Source organism: Ochotona curzoniae, unplaced genomic scaffold, assembly GCF_017591425.1.
Source record: "Ochotona curzoniae isolate NIBS_2020 unplaced genomic scaffold, NIBS_Ocur_1.0 contig_2469, whole genome shotgun sequence".
In the NCBI taxonomy this organism is placed as follows: domain Eukaryota; kingdom Metazoa; phylum Chordata; class Mammalia; order Lagomorpha; family Ochotonidae; genus Ochotona; species Ochotona curzoniae.
In genome coordinates this window covers 196,808-215,090 of record NW_024465471.1, presented here as the reverse complement: position 1 = coordinate 215,090, position 18,283 = coordinate 196,808, and the positions used below count along the sequence as shown (strand labels likewise).

The window sequence follows — 18,283 nt, the reverse complement described above, 5'->3', positions numbered from 1 at the left end:
CCTGTTGCAGGGACTCAGATTGGGGAGTGGCAGGCAGGCATCACCACTGCACTTGCCTTGGGAAAAGCTGCTCTAGTGCCAAGGTAAAGACCGTGACCCCCAGGGCAGCATGTGCTGGGGCAGCTTACCATGGCAAAACCCACATCTGCTTTCTTGAGAGCTGGCCCGTCATTGGTGCCATCCCCAGTCACTGCCACCACCTGTCGCTGCTCACCTGTGGTGCTGTCAATAATTCCTGCAACACAGAATGGAGCAGGGCAGGGCTGCCACCTGCAAACCCTTCCCCGGCCCGCACCTCTCCAGAGCGCAGAGGCTGCGACCCCGTGCAATCCTCCCTTACTACTCAAAGAAACAGGGTCGAAGCAAGAATCATCTGAAGTGTGAGCTATGGCTCAGCAGCCCTTGAGGCAGAGGGGATGGCTTCCCCATTATTGTCCCCATGTCCCTGATGCGAATGCTGAGGCTCAGGGATGGAGCATTATCTGTAACTTCCCAGGCAGGCTCCCGGGACACACTGGGACACATACGGTGCTGGCGTGGGCGCCCTCATTTACCTTTGACTAGTGTGTGCTTGTCGGTGGGAGATGAGCGGGCGAGCACCCTCAGCTTGGGCCACACCTTGTCCAGCCGCTCCTGCTCTATCTGGGGTCAGGGGAAAGCACACAGACGCTGCTGAGCTCTGCAGGTATGGGAGAGGGGGAGTGGGGAGCTGGTACAGGGAGTTACCTACCTCTCCTTTCTCATTGCGGATCCTGCGGTTGAACTCCTTCCCCTCCAGGCACAGGAAGTCCTCCCCAGGCTGGATGATGCCACACTTGGCTGCGATGGCCCGGGCCGTGTTGATGTTGTCACCCGTTACCATGCGGACTGTGATGCCAGCACGCTGACATTTGCGAATCGCTTCAGGGACCTGGGAGAGATGAGAGAAGCAGCTGAGCTCAGAGAGCAGGGTGGAGCCACACAGCCTAAGCAATGCTGAGAGAAGCTTCTAGAAGCTTTTACTCTGGACAAGTCACCTATGGAGGAATGAGAAAGGGGCCCCCTGCCTTCTACGCCTCTGGCTGCCTGACCTCGGGCAGGTATCTGCCGTAAGCTGATGGCTAAGCTCTGGGCTCTTCTCTCACGAAATTTTGTTTCTCTTTTTTTTATGATGGCAAATCAAAGACATTCTCCCTTTGGTTAGAGTTACAAGTTTTACACTCTCCACAGGTGCTTTGGTGGGCGGTGCGCATTTCACTACAAATGTCGGTTTGTCCTCTGGAAACTGGCAAACAGAAGCTGTCTTACAGTAGAAGGGAGTTGAGGTACTGGTGGGGGTGCTGTTGGGAGAGAGGGACCTTCTTATAGCAGTGAGGAGGGCATGGCATGGGTCCTGTGGATGGTGCAGTGGCTGGGGGGAGGTGGGAGGCAGGTATTGACTGAGGGGCTGAGCAGGGATGCTGTGCGAACAGTTGCTGACTCAAGCTGGAGAGTGCAAGAGTGCATCGTGGCTGGTGGTCCCTGAGACCAAAGGGGAAAGGGGTGTTGTGACCTCAGCCAGGGAGAGTGTGGCCAGAAGACAAGGGTCCCAGCTGAGGCTGTAACAGAGCGACAGCGCACACTTGCTTAGTCCTAGCTGCCTCGCTGTAACTTTGAGGCCCTTGAGCTCATGATCCCAAAGTGTGGGGAAGCCACCCCTCTGCTGCCACCAAGTGGCCATGACAAGCCTGCACCAGGGACCAGCACGCCAGCTCTGGCTGCCTCCTCAGCCACCTGGCCAGTCTCGCTGCGGGTCAGCCTCAGGGCTTTTACAGCTAGTTTTGTCACTGTCATCTGTCACCTGGACTCTCTCTGCCTTGGCCCCTCCTCATGGCTTTGCCTTCCTGTGCCCTGGGCCTCAGTTTTTCTGTGGGGTGACAAAGGAGCTCCCAGCTCCACATCATCTCGCCAGTGCCCTGTCCCCTCTTACTCTGCTGGGGGTGACTGGGGTGTAATGGATGTGGTAAGCACAGCCCACTGTAACTGTACCCCCACCCTGGGCAGCTTCCAGAAATGTATGTTTTCAGGGTACACTGATGCTGTACGGAGACCACTGCTGGGGGAGACCCTGGCAGCACAGGAATGGCCCTGGCTTGGGCAGCCTGTACTCCTGTGCCCAGCACGCTGTCTCCAGGGCCCTGCTGGCCTCTTGAACAGTCTTTACATAGAACCTGTCACAGATCAAGGTCTCTAGTGACCTCTGGGTGTCAAGGCCACGACTAGGCAGCTCTGCCCTTCTCCTTCTGCTCTTGCTTCAGCCGCAACCGGCTTCCTATTACCCTGCTGACATGACTTGGGGAAAGATGCTTCTGGAAGTGCTGCCATCTTGAGCAGGGCCTTCCTGTCAGGATGTACCCACTCCCTGGTGCCATCTGGCCCCTCCTGCCCCTCAGCTCCCACTCTGGGGCTCCGTCTTGTGGGGGTAGCTTCCAAACGCCAAGCTCTGGCTACTAGCACTTCTTGCCTGAGCCAGATCCACAGGCCAAGTGGAAGACGGCTTGGCAGAAGGCAAGCCACAGCTGTGTGGGGGTCAAGGTCAGGTGACTATCCCTGACCCTGTGGAAGGACGGGGAGGAAGGGGCTGAGGGCACGGGTACCAGGGCAGCCCGTGCAGAGGGCATAGCTACCTCAGGCCTCACAGGGTCCTCGATGCCCACGACAGCTATGCAGGTGAGGTCGCCCACCACCTCATTCTCGTTGTCCCAGTCAGGCTCCTGGCCTGCAGGGAAGTCACGGTAGGCGACGCAGATGGTGCGCAGGCCATCGCAGGCCATCGGCTCGATCACCTTCCTCCCCATGTCTTCTCGGTCCCGAGGCCGGAAGAGCCGGAGCTCCCCGTTGTTGTTTAAGATGTGAGTGCACCTAAGGCGGGGCCAGTGGGAGGGAGAAGCAGGGCGGGAGCGAGAGGAGACAGCTCTGGTCAGGGCACATGAAAAGAGGACGCAGAGAAACAGGCAGATGTGGGGCGAGGCTGGAGGCTGGACCGGGTGACGCGGACACCGACCGCAGTGCCGATGGCTACCGAGAGAACACAGGGCCGCCCATACCCTGTGACTTCAGACTTGGGGTGTCCACAGCAATGAGACAAAAAAATTCCTGCTAGTTTGAATCATTTGGACTGTGGTGACTTGTCATGGCAGCCCCATGGACATGCAAGTCAGAGAAAGAGAGACACAGAGAGCTCCTCTATCTGCTTGCGCACTCCCCTAGTGGCTCCAGTGGGCAGGGTGGAACCAGGCAAAAGGCGGGAGCCAGGAGCTGCTTCTGGCTCTCCCACGTGGGTGCAGGAACGCAAGTGTTTGAGCCATCTTCTGCCGCCTTGCTAAGCAACAGGCAAGGAGCTGGATTAGAATCCTTGCTGGATGGGGACGCTGCACGCACACGCACACACACACGCACCAGCCCAGCTCTGGCTATTGCAGTCATTTGGGAAGTGAGCCAAGAGACAAAAGACCTCTCTCTCTAACTGCCCTTCAAGTAAAAATACATAAATCTTTAAAAAAAAAAATAGGTGTGCAAGCAGTCACTTTGAGTTATGGTTCACTTAGACACACCAGCCAACCAAAGTCTCCATGTTAGTCGCCTGCAGCCAGCCAGCCACAACTCCTGCCTGGCCGCCATGCACTCACTTTCTGAGCATGATCTCCGAAGCGCCCTTGCTGAAGAGGCGGAAGGTGCCGTCAGGCATACGGATGACCGTGCTCATGGACTTGCGGACCGAATTGAAGGTGTATACTTTGTACAGCTTGTCCTCTGGGATCTGCTCCCGCACAGGCTGGAAGTCCCGCTGCAGGTCCAGGACGAAGCCCAGCAGGGCACACTCGGTCTTGTTGCCCACCTGGCGCGGCAGGGCACCTTCCTTCTCTGGAGGCTGTCGGGGGAGGAGAGCAGCACACAGCTTTCCCATCATGCACCAGCCTTGGCAGGGGCTAGCCCAGCAATCAGGGAGAGGGAGGCCCACGACCAGCACCACTGCCAAAGTGATGCAGGGGCTTGGTGATGAGCGCCGGCTCCCCTTCCCTTGCCTCAGCCCGTGCCCGGCAGCCCCTGCTCACTAGTATTTTGGTGGTGTAGGCACTATTGATGGAGATGGCATGGACCAGAAGGTCAAGGATCTTGGATGTCACGGCGCTGGGGGATGGAACCTCTCTGTAGTGTGTGTCTCCTAGGTAGGCCTGCACCACCGTCATGCGATTGGTGGTGAGCGTGCCCGTCTTGTCCGAACAGATGGCCGTGGCGTTGCCCATGGTCTCGCAGGCGTCCAGGTGGCGCACCAGGTTGTTGTCCTTCATCATTTTCTGTAAAGGCCACAACCAGGAGATGGCAGGGTTCGTGTCTTAGGTTGTTCGTTCATCAGGGTGAGAGGAGGAAGAGGCACTCCACAAACACACAAACACTGTGGGAGAGTCTGCTCCCCAGTGGTGCTGCCTGCCTGATAGGGAGTCTGGTCAGTAGCGAGCACCTGACAATGCTAAAGGTGCTGTTTCGGCTAGCCCTCAAGCTCCTGGCGGAACTTAGCCCCTTAAGCCCGAGACATGTGCTCCTACTCTGCGTGTGATGTACCAGGGGACCTGTGCCTGAGCCTGCACTGCGAACTTCTAGGACCACGAGCCCTTCTCTTGAGAAAGTAGCCTGCCTCAGTGATTTTGTTACAGTAATGAGCAGCTAACATGAGCTGTAAGACCCAGGGAATCTCCTCATTAGGGGAGTGGGCTGCCACTTCTCAGATTCTTCTCTCAGCTTCCCCAGCCCACCCCCGACTCTGCCAGGCTCTGTCTGCTGCCTCCCAGTGTGCCTGGCCAGCTCCTATTGCCCCACCCATGTCTGCCAGCACCATCAGCTTCCTGGCCTGTCTATCCTCTACCTGCCCGCATCTGGCAGACGACAAAGCCTGGGCTTCTGCTGCTTTGCTCATGCTGCTGGGTCTGTTGGCAGAGCTTCTCCTCCCCCGAGCCTCCCTGAGTTTGTGTGGTGCCCAGAAGCCTGCCACCCCATTTCAGAGGTTGCACCATGGTACTGATGCATCGTGGTGTGAATACCTTCACAGAGTAAGCCAAGGAGATGGTGACAGCGAGAGGCAGGCCCTCGGGGACAGCCACAACCAGCACAGTGACACCGATGATGAAGAACTTCACGAAGTACTGCACGTAGACCGGCGTGCACTCTGCGAGCCACACGCGGCCATCCACGACAAAGGTCTCTATCACGAAGTACAGGACCAGGATGATGACGGTGATGGCAGACATCACGAGCCCTGCCACAGAGTCGAAGCGGGACGAAGAGGTGAGGCACACTGGGCCCTGTGCTCTATCCGTGGGCTCCAGACCCCTGGCTGCCTTGTGACAGAGTCAGGGGCGGGCTCTGAAGCCCCAGGCAGGTGTCGGGGCAGGTGTGGTCGGGACGCCATACTGGTGGCCCCCAGTCACAGCCAGGGCCATCAGGGCTCCTGGCCTCCATGCCTGGCCAGGCGTACCTGCCTTGCCGATCTGCACTGCCAGCTTCGTGAGCTTGCCCTGCAGGACCGACTTCTCCTTGCGGGGTGCACTGGCCTTCTTTCTCTCGCGCTCCTCCAGCTCCCCGCCCTCTGCGCTCTTCAGGGGCTGCATCTCCATAGCGACTGCCCCATCCTGCTTCTTAGCTGCATACACAGAAAGCCCATGGCCAAGGTTACTGCCCAGCCAGGGGCAGTGGGCGCTACTAGGGGTTTTCCAAGTGTAGCACAGCTAGATGTCTCCAGCACTGTCCCGGGTGGGGCAGAGGTGTGGTTCTTAAGAACTTGGGCCCAAATCTCAATACCCGGGAGCACAAGACTGGAACCTAAAGAATGTTCCAGAATACTAACCTGCCTCATTTGCCCACTAATGTCCAGGTCACTTCCCAAGGAGACCCTGAAGTACTGCTGTACCATCCCCTGGCCCCCATGGCTGTGCTCCATTGCCTACCTCCCCCATGTCCACACAGCTGCCTCTGGCTTTCTCCCTCCTCCCTGCTGTCCTGTGTTTCTCCCTCCCCACCACTCCCCCTCCTTCACTCCCTCATCTGCCTCCCCTCTAAACCCTGGCCTCACACACTCACATCCTCTGGGGGCTGCAGTTGTCACCCCCTCCTCAGAAATGGGACACCCAAACCAATGGCCTAGGGCTTTCCATAATTTGTCCTTTGTTTCCCATTTAATATGCCAGCACCTCTACACCCCTGCTCATGTGGCAGCACAGGGCCACCCACCAGGGTTCCTTTCTCCCAGTTGTCATGCAGTTGGGTTACCGTTATGCTGCATCTGCTGCCGCTCCCCTAGCCCAGCCCAAGCACCCGCCCACATTGCTGTCCTCTGTGGTTCAATTCACTTATCTGATTGTATGTTGTGCTGTAACTCTGCATCCTTGCATCTGAGTACTGCCCCATGTTCTCCTCTCTGCCCATGATCTTCCTGAGGGCCGGGACCATGCTTTCCTCCACCTCTCGGCTTCCAGCCCATAGAACGGACCACAGAGCCCACTCAACATTTCTCTTTTGCGGCTACGCCACTGCCCGCAGCACCTTTGCTTTTTCTTTGTCTATCACTCAAGCGCATTCGGGCTGGAGGACTTGGGGACCTTTGCCCATGACCTGGGAACCCACAAATCAGCAGCATCTTTGCATCTCGGGATGCCTGATGCATCAGGCAGGGGAGTATGAGTCCACCTGCCTGGGCTCCCAGTGCTGCACCCCCACTCTTGAGCACCCTCTGGCAGTCCCACCCCGCTGTGGCACCTTACCTTTGGTCTGGCTGCTCTCCATGGCTCCATCCTGCTGTTTGCCTATCACAGAAGAGAAACCTTGAGAACACCCGCATGGCCTGGCATGTACAGACAACGGAGGACCCATGGTGACGGAGGGCCAGAGGAAGGGCTTTCTCTGTGTCCTGTGCTTGCCAGGCTCAGGCTGTTGTCCCCCCTCCCAACAGCAGCCTCAACCCCAGGCTTACAGGGAATCTTACAAGGCAGGTACTAACCAGCCCTGGGTTTCCCTGGCTGGTCTTTAAGGCTTGGGAGCCCTGTCCAGCTATGCTGGCCAATACAGACATGTTTTCTCTGTAACTGCCATTGCAGGTTAGCTCTGCACTTGCTTTAAAGACACAATAATACTGTAGCATCTGCTGGGGGGTCTCCAAGCCACAGGTTAACCCACGGGGAGGGGGAGCTTGCTTGTATGCCCAGGGTCATTGCATGGCAGGAGGTAGGTAGGTATGCTGGCATGAGTGTGGACATCCAGAGACATTGCAAAGAGCATGGGCAGTGGCTGGAACCCTCTTGAGGAACTGTATTTTCACTGGCCCCAGGTCCAGAGATAAGATGGCCAAGGTGAGGCCAGGAAGGGCTTGTGCACTAGCATTCAGGGACACCAACAGCATGCCAAGAAGCTCTCAGGCAGTGTGTTCAGGGTCTGGGGTCTGCAGGCAGGTGTATGTGGAGCCCTTTCTGCCCAGGTCCTCTGTGGGGGTTGGGGGCGTAGTCCAAGGGGGAAAGGGACTCGTGGAGGAAGGGAGACACCTGTTGGGGTAGATGCCCTAAAGCCATGTCACCGGAAAGGTGACAATGGAGGCACCTGCACAGGAGGAAGGGGAGCAGACACACAGGTCCAAAGGGGAATGGAGGCACTGTCAGGGGGTGCCCAACAGCTGGGCCCAGAAGACGACAGCAAGGACATAGGGGACAGGCCCAGCTTGGCAGCCGCTGCCCTTTACCCAGAGGCTGGGGAGCAACCAAGTTGGGGAGGACCAGCAGGGCTCTTGTGGAGGTCAAATAATGGGCCGAGAACCAAGTCGTGAAATACAGGGCCTAAGAAACCTAAGAAGCAGTCATGGAGAGTCTCACCATTCCAGGAGGGAGACCCTTGGGCAGTGAAGTGGTTCTTGGGGTACCCTGTGTAGAATGGGGACAAGAAAGCTCCCAGACAGGGACACAAGGCTGAGCCCTGCCAGAAGAAGGTCTTGCTTTCCTCTGCCTCCAGCTTCCCAAGGTGAGGTCTTGCTACCCACTGCGAACACGAGGGCAAAGCCAGGCAGAAGCAGGGGCATGGTCTCCAGCGGAGGCTCCGGGGAGCCCTTGGGCAGGACAGCACCATGGTCAGCGCCATAGTTCCTCAGCCCCTGTTCAGAGGACTATCTGGCCATGGCTGTGCCGTGTGGGTACAGGGTGGTGGCGGGTGGGTCTCAGAAGACACCTAACCCCCGAGGCTGCTTTTCTCTGCCCTCCTTCAGCCTCGCCAGCACCCTGTGGTCTTGGACATTCTTCAACAGTCCTATCCCTCAGGCCCTGTCTGCCTGTCTGCCCTCCCTCTGGCTGAGCGTCCCCAGGAAGGGCCCAAGCCCCAGCAGCTGAGGTGACTGTTCCTGTTGCTTGGGCCATCTTCCTCTCACCATATTCCTCCAACATAGGTTCTCTCCGTTGCCCCACCCAGGGCTCACACAATGCAAAGCAGTCATATGAGGAGCTGGAGAGACTGCTGGGTCCTGAAGGAACAGCCCAGCAGGTGGCTCCCTGAATAAACTTAACAGACCACCTTCCATCAGGGTTGGGACCCCAAAGTCAATGCCTTTTACCTTTCTTATCTTTCTTCTCCTCCTCTTCTCCACCAGCTCCAAGCAAGGTAAAGATGATGCCTGTCTGGGAGTTCACCCCAACGGCTGTCACCACCATTCTTCCAGAACCTTCCATGACATGGGTGCCTGGTACAGCAACACAGACAGACTGAGAAAGAGATTTGCATCACCTGCTGGGAGACATGCTCAGTGCCCATGGACGTCTTTCCCAGGGAAGCCAAGGATTCAGTGTTCAGAGATCCCCAGAGTCGGTGCTGATCCCAAGGTTACATGGAAGCCTCCCTCTGGGTTTGGAGGGGACCTAAAGGCCTACAGAGGAGCAGAGAGACCTGTGTACAGGCTTGGGCAGCGTCTTGCATTGTGGTACAGTACATTCAGTCACTGTCTATTCTCCAGCTTTGCATACAGGTGCTGGTTCGAGTCCTGGCTGCTCCACTTCTGATCCAGCTACCAGCGAATGCATCTGGGGAAGCAGTGGAGGACGGCCCACATGTTTGGGTCCCTGAATGCACATGGGAGATCTGGAAGAAGCTCCTGGCTTCAGATCCGCCCCAGGCTGACCATTATGGCTATTTGGGGAATAAACCAATGGGTAAAAGATTTCTCTCCCTGTCTCTCTCCTTCTCCATAACTCTGCCTTTCAGATATTTTTTTTAAGATCCACAGGTCACAAAACCTGGTCTCTGTGTGCAGTCACACAGCACATTGGCCACTGGAATAAACACTATGCTAAGTTACAGCTTGTAGGCAAGGGACTACTATCCCCCATTGGACTGCAAGCTCTCAGCATGTCCCTTCTTTCTGGGGCTTCCCATTTGGAACCCCAAAGCATCTTACTGGCCCTGGGGGGAAGGTGGACCATGTCCCTGTGCCATGGCTAGAGCTGCTATGGGGCTTCCAATGGCCTACTGTGGCTTTACCATGGCCATGGTTTTTAAACTCTCTCACTGCACAGGTGCGTTAGGGTTTGCTGGTTGAGGATGAGCCTGTCGGTGGGCCTTGGGGTGCTGGTCACCTGAGAGCAGCATGGGGTCCTTGTCAGCCGACTTGCGCACGTGGTCGGACTCGCCTGTCAGGGAGCTCTCGTCGATCTTGAGGTCATTGCCCTGGATGAGCACACCATCGGCAGGCAGGAGGTCTCCTATGGAGTGGCCAGTGGTCACTCTTGTGGCCTGTGGCCACTGCCTTCCCCTATCCCCGTGGGAGGGTCTGTGAGGTGACAGGCCACCTGCGACATGGAGGGACTTGGGTGCCCTTTTCTTTGGGCCCCCTCCTTTTTGGAAGCCAACTCACCCAGCTCCCAGGGACCGGAGACATGTGCACCCTGTGGGATAGCCCACTTGCTGGGACACACTGACACTGGAAGCTCTCTCCGCCCTGGCTCACGTTCCCCTGCCTTCCCCACCTACAGCTTCCTGTGCTGCAGAGTCCCCTGAGAGGCTTGGAGTAAGAGGCACTCACCGTACTTGACCTGGGCAATGTCCCCCACCACCAGTGCGGCCACTGGGACTTGGAGGAGTTGACCGTTCCGGATGACCGTGAACTTCTGCTCCTGCTCGATGCGGCTCTGCAGGCCCCGGAACTGCTTCTCCTTGCTCCAGTCATTGAAGGCCGTGACCAGCACCACGCAGATGACCGACAGCAGGATGGCGGCCCCTTCGATCCAGCCTGCCTCGGCCTCGCCCTCATCTTCAGCTCCGCCAGACACATTCCCGCAGGCTGTGCCCAAGGACAGAAGCAAGGAGAAGTCATGTTCGCCCAGGACCCAGTGCGCTGTGAGCCCTGGGAACCCGTCCAGGTCGCACCATGCAGGGAGCCTCATTCCCTTCCTTGCAGCCCCAGCCCGGCCCTCACCTTCACTCTCTTCCCCAGGCGGAGCGTAGAATGAGAGGCCCAGGGAGACAATGGCGGCTACCTCCAGGATGATGAGGGTCACGTCCTGAAGGGCCTCCCACACCAGCTGCAGGAAGGTTTTGGGCTGCTTGGGAGGGATGAAGTTCTGCCCGTAGATCTGCCTGCGCTTCTCCAGGTCACTGGGATTGTCCGCCAGGCCTGCACCACGCCCGGTCGAGGCAGCAGGAGCACATAATGGGACAATGTAGCCTGTCAGCTCAGCCCTGACTCAGCCTGCCCAAAGATCAGCTGCTGCGGGGTTGCCCACACCCATGGCCACACACACGCACACACACAGCACTCCCCTTTCCTGTCAGGAGCTGTGCTCTGGCCATGCCCCTCCGCCACGGCCACCTACTCCTTCTTCCAACCCGCCCTGTGCCAACTACTGCTAAGAAGATGCCACAGGGAAATGAGTAGGACCAGGCATGAGGAAGGCCACCTGGAGGCGGAGCAGCCAAAGCCACTGGGAAGGAAGACCAAGAGCCTAGACGGCGTTGGTGGAAGAACAACTGCATTCCCAGAGTGGAGGCAGGGAGGCTCCCAGGCCCACAGCACTCGTGCACATACCTGCTTTCTAGAAACTTCTCAGGAAAGAACAAGAGAGGACAGCAAGGGGGCTAGTGAGGGATGTACATTCTGGGGTCTGGAGACCCAAAGAGTGGGAGGAGAGAGGACACGGAAAACTGACTGGGCACCCAGTGACAGGGCGAGCAAGGGGGCTGCTTGGGGCATGGCCTTTGGGCACAGCTGTCTCTTAACACCTAGCTGGGAGACTGAACACCCAGAGGCAGGCCCCTGGGATGGCACCACTCCTGCCCAGACACTCATTGCCCAGGCACACCTTTTGATCTTGGGCCCCTCTGGGGAGAGCCCACACCCCCAGGGCTGTACTCCCACTCTCCAGCCCCACACTGACACCTAGTGGGCAGATGGCAGCTTGCAGTCCCCGGACCCTGAGGAACTGGCATTATCCTTGCTGCAAACTCCCTGGCCAGCATAGAGGCCAGAGGCTGTTGGCTGCTGGAGTGCTCCTGGTGGCTTGGGAAGACATGAAAGAGCCACGGCAGAACACTAAAAGATGAGGAATGGCTGACGGCAGGGTTTCCAGGGAGGGAGGAGAGGGCTGGGCTGTGTCTGGGGCAGAAGGACAAAGTGCAAATGCTGGCATTCCCCCGGTCTTGCACGTGCACCCCAGTGAGGCAAGGCCGTGTGGCACCTCCCTGTGAAGAAAGCCAGCAGCTGTCCCTGCCTTTCTTCCCGGGGCCTCATTGCACTGTGTTCAGGGGACGGCTCAGGTTTCTGCTGGGGCCAAAGACTTCTCTGCTGGGCAGCTGGGACAAAGTCAAAGTCAGGGGCAGGGGAGCAGGGACCCATGTGCATGAGCTGTGAGAGGTGCAGGCAGTGCCAGAGAGGACAGCTAGTTTCTGAGCCCCCGACCTGGACACCCGGGGTCTCCACTGTCCCTATTTTGGAGCCTCCACTGTGCTCCCAGAGCCACCCCTCCACCAAAGCCTCTTGAGAGCCTCTGGGTGCCCATGGCACCATGTGAGGCTGCCCCTTGCCTGCCCCACCCCATGTGTCCCTCTGCCCTTTTGCCCTTGGCCTTGATTTGCCCTGGATGCTGTGGCGACATGCCTCCTTACTTGCCCTGCAGCCTGGGCCTTCCTGTGGGCTTGGGTGTGGGGAAGGGGGTGTCCACCTGCTGCCGCCACTACACTGTCTGTCATGTGTGAGACTGTACAAACAGCCATGGCCTCTCTGGTTCTGAGTGGGCCCTCAGGCAGCCTGGGGCCAGGGCCGGTGGGGGAGGGGCAGCAGTGGTTGGCATGGACACAGATGGGCAGGTTGCCCAGAGCAGAGGCCAGATGCCATTGGAATTGGATTAAGACCACGTCGTGTTGGTTCCCAGCTAAGCTGCTTCCCCCTTTCCAGGACTGCCTGCGAAGAGCAGAGAGGGGTGGACTGGGGCCCAGGCTGGGGGTCTGCCCCTGACGTTGCCTCACTGAGGGGCAGAGGCTTTCTTCTGGAATCCTCTTGCATCTCTATAACTGCTGAGGGGGCAGCTGGTTGATGTGTTTCTTGCCCTCCCGAAGCATCTGCCATCCAGGAGAGTATCCACCTGCTTCCCCCGGCCTCTGTATATCTGCCGACCATGTCACTATGCTACAAGGTTGACAGTTGAGGCTACTGTGGATTAGAGAGGCCCATGGACTGGCCGAGGGGCCGCAGAGATGAGGCCCCCCCTCTCCTGGCAGCACACAGCCTGGGCCTGAAGGCATGGAGGCCTGCTAGATCTGAGCAAGGAGCCTTGGTCCTTGGGCTGCTCCATCTTCTGGCACAATGGCCGCAGGGAGCCGGGGGCTTCACAGCCCGTCAAAGCTGTGCCACCCACCTGTGCACCTGCCCTTCTCTCTGCCCGCCCACTCCCTGGGCGCTGGACAAGCTCCGGGCTGTGTGGCAGACTCGGGAAGGTTCCCAGGAGCCTTGACATTTTCAATATTTAACAAGGCCTGGCAGGCAGAGGAAAGCGCTGCCAGCTGAAGCCCATCTGCTTCCTTTGATCCGCGAGAGGCCAAATGGCCACTGCTGTAACCCTCTTGAGGCCCCTGCTCCTTGGGGGGTGGGCGACGACGTGCGAAGGAAAGAGCCTGGCCATGAGCACAGAGCAGACGAGACTCCAGTGGCCCAGGCAGGCCACAGTACCTGCAGCTCCTGAGCAGGACCTCCTCCTCCTGCCTGCACTAGCAGCAGGAGCTTTCTGAAACCCACTCAAGGTGAGCCCAGAGCAATGGTCCTATTGATGTCTCCAAGTCTCCAGTGGGGGCGAACGCAGAGCAAGGAGGGTGCAGGCGGAACAGAGGAGATGGTAGTGGTGGTGGATGCCTGCAAACGATGGATTTAGAAATCGGAATGGGCAGGGCCTGATAATGGATGCGGCAGGGGTGTCAAGGAGCAGGAGAAGCCCAAGGCCACAGCCAGGACCAGGGATAGCAGCTCCGGGTGGACCAAGGTGCTGCTGCCTGGACAAACAGCTGATTAAATCAATTGACGCTGGCTGGGCCACAGGCCTGGCATCAGGCTGGGATAGCCCAGGCAGCCCTGCCAGGCGAGTGCCAGCTGGGCCAGAAAGCACTGCAGCTCCTGGAATCTGAGGCTGGGCTGGCTCCTGGGTGGTCTCAGCCTTGTACTGCCACTGCGCTGGGAACTCCCCATAGCCAGTGCCACCTCTGGCTCACACTTGGGATGGGGGACCTGGTCTCAGTTTCTGCCACTCTTTTCCACAAAGACCCAAATGCTCCTGGACCGCCCTGGCTTTTCCCCGCCATTGGGAGAAGCCCTCTGTGACCCCAGCTCCTGCACCCTATCCATTTTTGCACTTGGCATTCTGGGGTTTCAGTTTGGAGCACTCTGCCTGCATTTGGCCTTGTCTTCCCTCCCAGGCTCTTTCTGTCTACAGACTCCGCCCCCTCCTTCTCCCCCTCCCCCCTCTAGCCCTGCAGCAAGCACCTGCCACTCAAGGACACAGGCCCACAGGAGGGTGTGGCCAGGGTCAGCAGCACCCGCATTCACAGGAGGAAAGGCATGCCCAGGGCCCCAGGCGCTGGGGTGCTGCTCTGGGAAGGACTCACCCTCTGTGGGCGAGGTCTTCAGCCTCCTGCAGAGCCCACTGACGTCCCCATAGGCTTCCTGGATCTTCTGCAGCGCCTCGGCCCCGCGCAGTTCCATGAGGGCACGCAGCTCAGCTAGCGTGCACCCAAAGCCGCCTGCATGCGGAGCCTCCCGCTGCGGCTGTGGCTTGGGGTGGAACTCAATGGAGCTGTTGGCCATGTCGCCCATTCTGCCTGTGGGGCCTCGTGCAAGGTCAGGCTTGGTATGTCGCTGTAACCAGGAACCTGCAGGCCCAAGGCCCTTGCCAGGGGTCGTGGTGGAGGAGCAAGTACTGGCTATACGTGGACACCTGGGAAGAAGGAGGTGAGAGGAAGCTCCAGTCTTCCAGAATATTCTCAGTCACTCTTCGCTCAGTTTGAGCCAGAACTCAACGAGCACCAAATCTACCCCGAAGGCTGGGCCCCGCTCCTCCCATCCTCCAACCCTGTGTGCTGTGAACACCGAGGGCCAAAAGGACTTCTGGTGACAGGGACTCCCGGCCCCCACCCTGGTACTGCCCCGAGTCACCCTTCCCCGCACCCTGGCCCCAGCAGCAGCTCCCTTTGCTCTTGCCTGATCACGACTTGCAGTGCCTCAGTGGCATGCTGTGGGGCCCTGGGGATCTTCTGGTGTGGCTGGCGCTGCAGCTCCCAGTCTCAGGCCTGGGGCTGTGCAGGGCTGAAAGGAGCGGGAGGCTGAGCCATGCGCAGGATCGGCTGGGCTCCGGGTCAAGGCTTCGTGTGCAGGCTGCTTCCTGGGCCCTCGTTGGGGCACCTGAGGGTCCCGGGGCAGGAGAGCAGGCAGTTCAGAGGGAGGGAGGCAGGGAAGACAGCGAGAGCATGGCGGAGGTCAGCAGGGGAGGAGAGGAGGGCGTGACTAAATGAGGGAAGGAGGCCAGAGGAGGGGCTGAGAGGAGAGGAGGGCAAGAGGGATGGGTGAAGGGGTGGGCCCGCAGGAGAAAGCCACAGCAATCACAGGTCACTGGTGACACCGGCAGTACTCTGTCACCCTCCTCAGCTGCACTGTGTCCGTCCCCAGCCCATGCAGCCCCTGTTTCCCCATGTCTCCTTGCTGGGTGCATCCCTGAGGCCAAATGCTAAATTGCTGGTGTTGGCCTGGAGCCGGACTAGTCTCAGCACACATGGTCCTTCCTTGTGCTGGGGAAACTCCAGGCTCAAGAAGGATGTATGCGAAGTGGAGCCTCCGCTTGCAGCACCAGGACGCAGAGCCCCCATGAGAGGTGAAAAGGCCCTGTACAGCCAGCACAGGGACGACATGAAGTGTGTGTCCCACTGATCTACATCCTAAGGGCTTGGCAGCTCATTGCTCGCCCGACGGGCAGCACACAGCAGCCTTTGTTCCCACATGTGGAAACGAAGTGGCAGCTACACAAAATGAGCCATCCACACCCTCCCACCTGCTCAGCCACCTGCTCATGGGACACATACTTACTAAGCGTCTAGTATGTGCCTAGCGCTGGCACTCTTGTCTCTGAGCCATGGAGTGACAAAACAGAAATCACTCCCTCTCTGTCTAGCTGGGGGACAGGTGACGGGCAGAATGACATGGCTAAAAGCCATGGTGCAGGCAGCAGGGAAGAAGCAAATACAGAGGAAGCAGCAGGCGGAGCTGAGGGAAGGCCCCTCCCAGGGGCACTGTGAATACGAGCCAGCCACCCAGCTGGTGGCGGTGGCAGCGGTGGGCATGGCATGAACCCCTCGGCCTTTCCCCAGTGTCCTAGGCTTGGCCAGCCACGAGCCAGAGCTAGAGGACTCTGTGCCCTCTGTATGCAGCCCACCACCAACCTCGCCTCATGATCTTGGCTTCTCCCCTCCAGCCCCATCCATATCAAGCAGCTGGAGGGCACAAATGGGTCTGCTTTTTCCCAGAGTGCATATCCACTGTCACAAACCCCTATGTGGCTTCCCAGGCCACAAGTAGGCAGGGAGAACAGAAGGAGACAGTAGCAGTGGTGTGTGTGTGTGTGTGTGTGTGTGTGTGTAGGGGATTGCTGGTCCCCTTCCTGCCCTTCCTGCCCTTCCCAGCCAGGTAGAGTGGCGGCCAGTGATTGCCCGCGGTGCTGATGTTATGTTGGGCGTGCAGCTGCATGGCCCTGCACGGCCCACAGCAGCGGTGGGAAGGCAACTGAAGCATTGTGCTCCCTTGAGACACTTCTATCTTCCCGGCCGTTCCACCCCAAGGGCACCTGTGGGCTCCTGGGGGAGAAAGGGTGTACAGAGGGCTGGGCTGCTGGATGAGCCCTTGAGTGGTCTAAGCAGCAACAGCATGGTCACCTGTGGCCCCTGTTGTAATCTTCATGGCCGACCCATGAAGCAGAAAGCCACGTGGCCTCCTATCACTGTCCAGCTGCTTTGTTGCCTGCGGCCTAGCTAGCTGTGCCTTCCACACCGACTCCCCAGGTCACCCCTGGCTGCAGTTACCTGTCTCACAATCAAATGGGCCAGCCAGTGCTGACCCTCCAGCAGGCATGCCCTTCTGCCTCACCTCCATCTGCTAGCCTCCTGCAAATTCTTCTAGTTGCAATCTCTGTGGAATACTTCCCAAAGGTTTCAGCCAAGTTCCCAGTTCAGATTGCTGGTCGGTGAGCCTCTAATCCCACGACTCCTTTCTGTTGCCCTGTGGGCGACACTATGATGGTCTATGAGTGAGGTCTGTCCAGCTGCTGTGGGGTTAGTTCTGGCTGGAGACACAGGCTTGGGGGAATGGGGGCAAGGGCGTCTGGCTCCTGGGGAGGAGCTCAGGGTCCTGGGAAGCAGAATCAGTGTTCTGGAGAGTGCGAGGGCAGGGCAAGGTGGGGCTGCCTGGATGTCAGGTGCTGCACGGGGCATAAGGCGGGCAGGAGGTGGCCACGAGTTCCAGCAGTGCCCATTTGCAGTAACTGCAGGCTGCTGAGAAACCAGGTGGCAGAGACTTTAAGCTAAGGTGATGGCCTCTGTCCGCGTGAACACAAACAGCAGTCCCCGATATCAGTGGCTGGGACAGCTGTGGCCAGGCCCGCGAGTTCTACCAGCTCTGAGAGCACAGGCAGCACACCAGTTCTGTGCCCTTTCCTCTCTCTGATCTGAATTGGCTTAATTGCATTAAGAACTCTACAGAGGGGCACTGGGAAGCTCCGGCATTTGCTGGCATTGTGGGCTGTTTAGAGTGGGACTTGGCCCACACCGCTGTGCACGTGTGTCTTGCAACAGGCTCACCATCTCCTGCCCTCTGCTGCCTTATTCTCTTCACCTCCCACTGGGCCCAAACAGCACTTGCCCCTTTAGTGATTGGAAGCCCAGGAGTCCTCCTCTCTGACAGACACCTTTGACTGAACTGTCTGTGCATTGACAGGCTCCTCTTTCTCATGTCCTTGCTCCACAAGCCAAGTTCGGAGCTGCTGGCGCCCCAGGATTGCCAAGTGCCTAGGACCCTGCCAACCTCCGTGAGTTCAAGGAGCAAGACTCCCACCTTCCCATTTCAGAGAGGGCAAACTGAGCTTCACAAGTGCCCAACAATGCCAGAGTCAGGCTGCTGCTTTTGCCCTGGCTGTGACCTCAGATGAGTCATAGCTACCCATATCCGGGCACCTGCTTACACCCTGGAGAAACATCCCCAGCCATCCAGCCTCATCTGCTAGATGGGACAACAAGTAGGGATGCATTCCCACCATCATGCCAAGCTCAGGGCTTACACACGTTAGAACTCGCCCTGTTCTCCAGGAGAACAGGCACCATGGCTAGGCACCAGCTGGGCAAGGGTTTATGAACTCATGCTAGTGATGGGGCACCTGCCACCAGGGGCTGCCACCTCCCTGGACCAGATGTAGCCATAGCCCCCAGATGCCTGAGGTGAATGGTCAGGTCCTGCCACCCTTGGGGCTCCTGGCAAGTGCGTGTGCTGGAGGTGGGCCAAGGACATCACAGCCCCAAGGCAAGCAGGAAGCAGCCTGCAGAGTCAGAGGGCAAAAGACGGAGGGCCTACAGGCCTACCGGAGCGCATGCCCTGTTTTAGGGGCCCTCTCCTACAGAGCCAGCAAGCCAGGGCCTGCCTTCTGGAAGGACCTCCCACGTGAGGGAGACAGTAGTGATCAGCCTAGTCCCAGAGGTCGGGCGTCCTGCGCTGCCCAGGAGGGTGGCTGTG

The 18,283-nt window shown here is 58.6% G+C and overlaps 1 protein-coding gene across 6 annotated transcripts in view; it reads right to left on the bottom strand.

Moving 5' to 3' along the window:
- Positions 1-14,402, bottom strand: part of ATP2B3 (ATPase plasma membrane Ca2+ transporting 3) — a 32,255-nt gene extending 17,853 nt beyond the window's left edge. For 4 of the 6 annotated variants that reach the window (XM_040974569.1, XM_040974571.1, XM_040974572.1 and 1 more), the window contains exons 1-14: positions 14,125-14,402; positions 10,454-10,651; positions 10,061-10,318; positions 9,615-9,740; positions 8,600-8,725; positions 6,774-6,815; positions 5,492-5,656; positions 5,058-5,272; positions 4,074-4,316; positions 3,648-3,889; positions 2,646-2,880; positions 731-910; positions 555-642; positions 129-235 (exon numbers count right to left, since the gene is read on the bottom strand). In XM_040974569.1, the coding sequence (XP_040830503.1) occupies positions 129-235; positions 555-642; positions 731-910; positions 2,646-2,880; positions 3,648-3,889; positions 4,074-4,316; positions 5,058-5,272; positions 5,492-5,656; positions 6,774-6,815; positions 8,600-8,725; positions 9,615-9,740; positions 10,061-10,318; positions 10,454-10,651; positions 14,125-14,332 (2,433 nt within the window). In that variant the 5' untranslated portion in view covers positions 14,333-14,402. The remainder of the gene's footprint in view (positions 1-128; positions 236-554; positions 643-730; positions 911-2,645; positions 2,881-3,647; positions 3,890-4,073; positions 4,317-5,057; positions 5,273-5,491; positions 5,657-6,773; positions 6,816-8,599; positions 8,726-9,614; positions 9,741-10,060; positions 10,319-10,453; positions 10,652-14,124) is intronic. The other 2 variants (XM_040974573.1, XM_040974575.1) reach the window with 1 other exon arrangement.
- Between the last annotated feature and the right edge of the window lie 3,881 nt (positions 14,403-18,283).